Source organism: Marmota marmota, unplaced genomic scaffold, assembly GCF_001458135.2.
Source record: "Marmota marmota marmota unplaced genomic scaffold, marMar, whole genome shotgun sequence".
Lineage (NCBI taxonomy): Eukaryota > Metazoa > Chordata > Mammalia > Rodentia > Sciuridae > Marmota > Marmota marmota.
Window position 1 is genome coordinate 9610417 of NW_026000249.1, and position 7442 is coordinate 9617858.

The 7442-nt window shown below is 34.9% G+C and overlaps 1 protein-coding gene across 6 annotated transcripts in view; it reads right to left on the bottom strand.

Moving 5' to 3' along the window:
* Positions 1-662: 662 nt before the first annotated feature.
* Positions 663-7442, bottom strand: part of Rps6ka3 (ribosomal protein S6 kinase A3) — a 150972-nt gene continuing 144192 nt past the window's right edge. For all 6 annotated transcript variants that reach the window (XM_048796418.1, XM_048796421.1, XM_048796419.1 and 3 more), the window contains 2 exons: positions 6428-6568; positions 663-5889 (listed from right to left, as the gene is read on the bottom strand). In XM_048796418.1, coding sequence (XP_048652375.1) covers positions 5767-5889; positions 6428-6568 — 264 coding nt within the window. In that variant the 3' untranslated portion in view covers positions 663-5766. The remainder of the gene's footprint in view (positions 5890-6427; positions 6569-7442) is intronic.

Consider the following 7442-nt stretch of genomic DNA (forward strand, 5'->3'; position numbering starts at 1 on the left):
AAGACTCTGTCTCTAAATAATATAAAAAGGGCTGGGGATGTGGCTCAGTGGTTGAGTGCCCCTGGATTTAATCATCAGTACCCCCCTCCCAAAAGATATACTTGGTCTTTATAGATGGCTTATTGTAAAACCTGCAATTCATGCTGTATGGCTGACTGGAGAGAACAGGGGCTCATCATTAAGTTGTGTAAATAATGAGGTATGAAAAGGCAAAGCTGAAAAAGCAAATGACTCCCTTTGTTTGAATAAGGTCTCCACATATAAATTCACCAGGAAATTTATCCTTTAATTCTGAACCCAAAATATACTGTAATGAGGAAGGAAAGGGGCATTTTTGGAGTAGAATCTGATCATTTTGGACTTCTCCAAGAAAAGAATGTTTCATTTGTGCCTACTGACTAACTTGTATCTTTCAAATCATTAATCAGGTTTTGTATTGGTAAGATGTGTAACTAATGTGAGTTATGTGTGTCTGATCTGACAAGTCCTTTGGGTCAAACAAGATGATGCATAACAAAATTATTTTGCACTTATTTCAGAAATATTCCTGTTTTAAGTTCTATTAATACAATTTCAAAAATATGCTTTGGATAGAATAATTTCATATTATAAGGTTTGATCATCATATAATCAAAATAATAAAATGATAAAAGGGACATATGTGAATTTATTTGAAACTTTATTATATAAATTTTCATTTCTTTTAAAGATTACAAAACCTGTTCTATGACAGGAATACAAGCAATATTGTTCCAGGATTATTCATGGATACATCTGAAAGAGCTTAGATTACACATTAATAGTACGATTTGCAAACTTCCCAGATTAGACTCTTAAGTAAAACAATTTAAAGTATTCAGTGATATTTGATCCTTTACAAGCAATTCATAATTATATGGCAGCAGTGCCAAGCATCTGATGTGATTTAACCACCAATAAAGGGTACAGTATGTAAGAACTTGTGATATGGAAACTTGGGCTTCTGGCATGCCTTTATTAGAGAGAAACTAGTATAAAGTAAGATCATATATAATAGTAGAAAAATATTTGTGATTTTTATTTTTTAAAAACTGCTGAAGAGATACCCATCCCATTCCCACCCATGGAGAAAAAGGCAAAATAATTACATCCCATAGGTGTATACCTTCCCTTTTGTTTAGGGCAAAAATTAAGATAAACTAATATATGTATATGATTTTAGGAATTACAAACTCATCACCCATAATCACTAAGGATGCTAATGAATGGCAATACCTTGAAGCTTTTTTAAATTAAAAAACAAAGCTTTAGATGGTAAACTACACATATAGACACACAAACCAAAATCTTTATCCTTATGTCCTTGCTTTGTATTTAAAAGTTCTATTTTAAATACTTGTTTGAAAGACTCAGTATACAGTTCAATCAGTACTACAGTGATAATAGGAGTAAAGATGCTCACTTCCATTATATTGAACTAATCTACTTAGAGAGGACTATTATAGCAACTCTCTTTTCATATACATTTACATATACTTTACTCAAATGGTATGTGCTCTAAAGACATTTTCTTAAGGTTTGCACCTCTGAACTTCTATCTCTAAATTTCTTTTCCACTAATCTCTATTCAAAATGTCATATACTTTGCTAGTTACGCTGGGGGAAGTCATGGATATTTAAACAGCTTATCATGCAGTTCAAGGTTATATGGCAAAATAATGAGGAAAGTGCCGGAAGAGGTAGGAAGTAGGCTCTCATCCCAACCCTTGGTATGCTCTGTTATTAACAGTTAAAAGACTGGAATCAAAGTGGTAAATGAGATTGATAGTAATACCAGACTTAAGAAAATTAAGTTGACTTAGTTACTATTCTTTGAGAACACTCAGTCACATTGGAACCAGTTACAAGTCACTTGATCACACAGAATGCAGCAGTGTCAAAAATACATAAAGCACATTGTAGATACAAATTCTTCTTGGTATCCATATTTGGGTATCATCATTCTGTAGATTCTTCACTGCAAAAAGTGGTTAAGTGTGGCTCTGTAGAATACCAGTCTCAAGAAAGTGAATTTATTCTTTCGTTAATTGGTCTCCACTAATGGTCACTAGGGGGAGACCAGTAAAATGTAAGCAACCTGGGGCTGAAAGAGGACTATTTTCATTAATTGAAATAAAAATGCTGACTTAAGTCAACTTATCTGTGAATTAAATAAGGCTCAAAGTATACATCCAGTTTAAAATTAGCCACAGGGAATTGAACCTTTCAGGACAGAGAGATCTAAACTGGAACCTTCTGGTTGAAGCACCAAGATCAGCTAAGGAATCCTATGTATTTATGAATCACAGAAAATAGACCTTTTACATTCCTGAGCTATCTGTCTTAATACCTTCTTAAATCTCAAATGCTTAATACCACTATAAGATCTAGTTTACTCTATAAAATATAGTAAAGCCAGCTGAAAAAATCGTAAGTCATTTATCAAGGCCAAGGAGTGTGCACTGCTGGCCTCAATATGATTAAGCACATCTGTGCCAAGGTCCTTAAATCTTGAATGCCAACTCTCATTCTAGACTGGGCCTACCAAGTCGTGTTCCTACCAAACACATTCTATCTTCTCTTGGAGTCTTTGCACTCACCCACCCTCTGTTCAAATCTTGCCTGGGCTGAGGGTACAGGTCACAGCTAAATGAAAAGCCCCATCTCCCCTGATGTATCTGATCCCAACAGCAGTCACTTCTTAAAAAAAAGACAGGAAATGCTTGATTCAAAACCACTCACTGGAGTGCAGTGCATGTGAAATGGGTAAATTCTACTGCATAGACACCACACCCTTTCTTCGGATACTCAAAAGTGACTTTTCCCACATGGCAGCCTCACAGCATCTTGATGTTAGGTTCTACCAAAATCACATTTTTGGACTTCTGGGGTTGTAAATGTACTCACATAAAATCTGTTAAAATCAGGGGTCTAATGTATTTAGAAAGAAGATATCACTATAAACCAGGAAGAGATGAAATGATTCATAAAAAGGAAAAATAAAAATGGGCAAAAAACTTACCTTCATTTAATATCATTACTCGAAAGGGAAGATACAAAACGCATGGTAGTGTAATTCATATTTTCCAGTGCATGCTTGGCAATGTTAAATGCAATCCATCATTCTGAATATTATTGTGTATTATAAACTAAGAGGAAGTTTGTAAAAGGTACTGATATCTTTAAGACTGGACTAACAACTCCTGGGAGAAGCTCGAAAAATTGGCAGCAACTTGTAAAGGGCAAAATATTTCAGGGTTCTCAATACCACAACCATAGAGGTCTGGAAGAACTGGGACTTTGAGAAATTAATGGGAAGTTTAACTAAGCACAAGCACTACACTTGGAGCACATTGTTGGCCAAGTCTGCCCAAAGGCAATGAGAACATCAGAACCACAGAGAGAACAATTTAAGTTAATAAACTGCATTTTAGGCAGAAAGCCTTCACTTTTGCTTTTCTCCAATAAACTGACAGTTTGACTAGATAAAGAAGGCAATGATCCTTGAAAGGAAAAAAAAATCTTTGTATCATATAAAAGTAGATGACTACCTTAAGAATTTTTTTTAATTTGGCTACTGGTCAGGGGATAATATGAAGGAAAGGCAGCATGGTGTTACGAAGAAAAAAAATGAAATGGAGAGAAGAATTCTAGCCTTTGATTTGGGTCACAGGTTCTTTACATGCAATATGATAAAATCTAACCAGGTAACTTATAAGGATTTATATATTTACTTCTAGTTCTAAAAGATGATGGTGGACAATATCTCTAAACAATTAGGGAGTAACATCACTGGCAAAAATCCGAAAATATTTTTTGCTCAGAATTATATTAACAGTTAAAAAGTGACAAGAATTTGGGTTGACCATGGCTTGAAAAACTGAACAGAAAAGGAAAAAAAAAACAGCTTTCTTTCCAAGCAACAGAAAGCAGCTTTTAATAGTTAGCATCCGTACACTCAAGAGCTTAAAATTTTTTTTATCTAGATCTTCTGATACCCTTCCTCTTTTATATTTTTCATTTAGAAGGTAAACGTACATTTGGTTTCTATGCAACTATCATTTTATGTTGTTTGGTTGGGTTTTATGTTGTTGTTGTGCAAAAAGGAATTTTATAAATTTCCTCTTTGTCTTTAATTGCATATAGGAGAAATTAAGGAATTAAAAGTGGCTTTCAAAACATTTAGATAAAGCACACTCTCTTGGCTGAACATTCTTATGGGAAGATTTAAAGCTTCTGGCAGATTTCTGATGTAAATGGCTTAGTACATGACTTAGATCTGTTTGGGCACATTCCTGATGAGGTACGTTAAATCACTTTTTCCTTGCTCTTATGTTTTTTACATTACATATTGATGTATGCTAGGTAGTTTGGCAAAGATATAGGTAATGATGGGTACAGAAGTTTCTTTCATCAAAAAAAATTCGCGAAACTAGCAAATTAGATGTAGATAATGAACACTTCAATCTAAGTGGACCCAGGAGCCATCATGAAAGTCGGTCATTTCTGAAATCAAAGGAAGAATTATATAGGTCTAAATCATCAGGAGAGATTCAGAAAACAATTAATATTCACTTGGGTTAACTTAGCCATGATTTCAGGTTAGAACAGATAATGTTTGATCAAGAATGTTTTATTCCCTAAAATAACAAAGTTTTAAGTCCAATTTCATATAGAGGCCTGTGGCCTTTACTACATTCAAATTAGTGTTTAATATAGAGTATTTATTTAAACATGAAATACCCAATAGGACTTCAATTACGGGTTGCTATATTTTCCTTCACCAAACTTTTTACCATGACTCTTGAAGGCCTTTGATGTATACTGGCAAGATCCCAAGTAATATGTCAAATACTAAGTATGTATACTATGTAAGAGTGAAAATGCAAGGATTACTTCCTTAGTTGAAGAAAAAAGAATCCTAAGGAGTTGCAAAGTACATGGACTAACTTCATAGGTGTACTTGATTTCATGCCCCCCACACGATAACTTTCTGTACCATAACAGCTCTCTAGGTTAGTCTAACAGAGCACCTGACTTTAAGAAACAAACAAATGAACCAGTGAAACAGACATGGGGAAAAGATATGTACATTTTGAAAGTATTACATTCAACAGCTGTTCCACATGTGGCTATTTTTAGGGCTGTCCAACAATACTGTTAATCCAGGTGAACTATTTAATCAGATTTAATAGTCAATTGATTAATAATAGATTCCAAGTTAAACAAGGCATGTATACATTAAAGAAAGTAGTACAGAAATGTACTGTATATGAACTGTTTACAAAAACATACAAAATGTTGGATGGCACAAGGGATACAGTGCTAATATAAACGGATTGTTTAAGCTAAGTGCTTAACATAAACTGTCCATCCCTATAACTAACAAAGAATATTTAAGGGACATGAAATATTTCCTATAAAAATAATGCTATATGGTGTAGAGTACTTTATTCAGTGTATTTTAGGTGGTATTCATATGTTCATTATTTTTCTTGTTGATTCAGTGAATATATCTTCATCATGTTTTCATTTTCATTTCATCTGAAGCTCCAGGAAAATCTAACTTGCTAACAATCATTTAAAGCGAGAAGAGACGAAAGCAGGAGCAGCAGCAGGAGCAGCAGCATTATGGGTACCAGCTGGGACAGTGTGTGCTTGCAGGTGTCTCTCAGATATGTGCTACCTGTCGCCAGAACTTGTGCTATCAGCTTACATCATGGTACCAAATATCTCACTGAGGTCACTTCACAGGGCTGTTGAGGTGATTTTTTTAATACCTCTCCGCTGAGCAAGAGTAGAGCGGCCTACTGGTTCCAAAACTGGTGACTGATTACGGTTTAAAGCAGAATATGTAGCTGCCATGGCACCCTGAGAAAAGAAATGAAAGGTAACAAAGTGATATGTACTCAAATATGAAATAAACATTTTCCCCCAGATTTTTTTATATACAAATGTACATAGATTTTATTACTTTCACAATGAAAACAGACACACTGGTCAAATCCTCTGATTTAACTAAAACTCAGACCAATGTGGGAGGTTGGAATTAATCTGAAAGTATAGGGATGGGTTTAAAACAAGAGGTCCTTATTTTTCTCAGGACTATTCAACTTGTGACTTTGCAATCCTTAATATATTAAAAAAGGAACATCCATAAACTTATCTGTCCTTATTGTTAGTGAATACCTATTTCTGTAGAGTGATAGAAATTTAAAAGTCATCTTAAACTAATTTTATTACTGACATTTTGGCATGCCTTGACTTTTCTAAGTCAGCCATGTAAGAGGACCCCATACTAGAAGGTAAAGGTAAGTTGCTGAGGGTATGAGAGGGCTTCTCAGAGTCTCTTCTGGCCCTGACCCTTCTGGAGGACATACAAAAACACTGACTGAATGGGGCTGCTCACCTTTACTAGATGTGGTGCGTCCTGCCTGTTTAGTTGGTATTGTGGCAGTTGATCCCAATGGACAATCCAAGGATGTCTGAGCACAAGAGCAGCAGTCAATCTCTGATGAGGGTCTACATGAAGCATCTTTGACACCAGGTCCTGTTATGTGAAAAAAAAGAGTAAAATAAGTTGAATGCCCCCTCTCTTATTTTTTTGCTTCTATTTCTGTGGCATGTGATCCTGGTAAAGATTCTTCCTTAGCTTCTATGACACTGTTCTTTCCTGGTAGCAGTCCTTTGGGCTCAAAGCAATTTGGCCAAGATGACAATTTGGAAAAAAAATACTCCAATCTCTCTTTTTTCCTCTCTGAGTAACAATAATTTTGGTGCATAATAAAGGGTCAGTAAACCACATTTTATATATATTTAAGTATTCTGGCTCTTCTCCCCCTCAGATTTTTTGAGCTTCTGACATTTTTGGAGGTTTATTTCTAAATAATATTCAACTACCTAAGACTTTGGTGTTGCTATTGAAAAGCAGAACATAAACATCCATAACAAGAATTCAATTGGAGAGGGCTCAATGCCCCCCCTCAAAGATTACAGGAGTCTTTAAAAAATTTTTTTCTACTTCAAAAGCAACTCACGGGCATTACACATAAACCAGAAAATACAGAGAAATGAAAGAACATAAAGAACACCCATAATTTCACTCTTCCAGAGGCAATCACTGTTAACACTGAGTATATATCCAAACACCTTCCTAGGCATAGAATATAGATTCATGTCACCACCATATGGTTTTACACCTTTTCAAAATGATAACATAATTGTCATTTATAAATGTCAGAGAAGAACTCTGACTCCATGAAGCTTTCAATTCAGTGAGGGACAGACAAAGCAAACAAGAAGTTCTTTGATGGGAGGGACAAGTAAGTCCAAGGTGTATCTAGAGGAACATAAATAAAGAGACACCTGATCTCAACTAGATGGGATGGCTTGAAAGTGACCTCTTTTTTTTTTTTTTTTTAAAT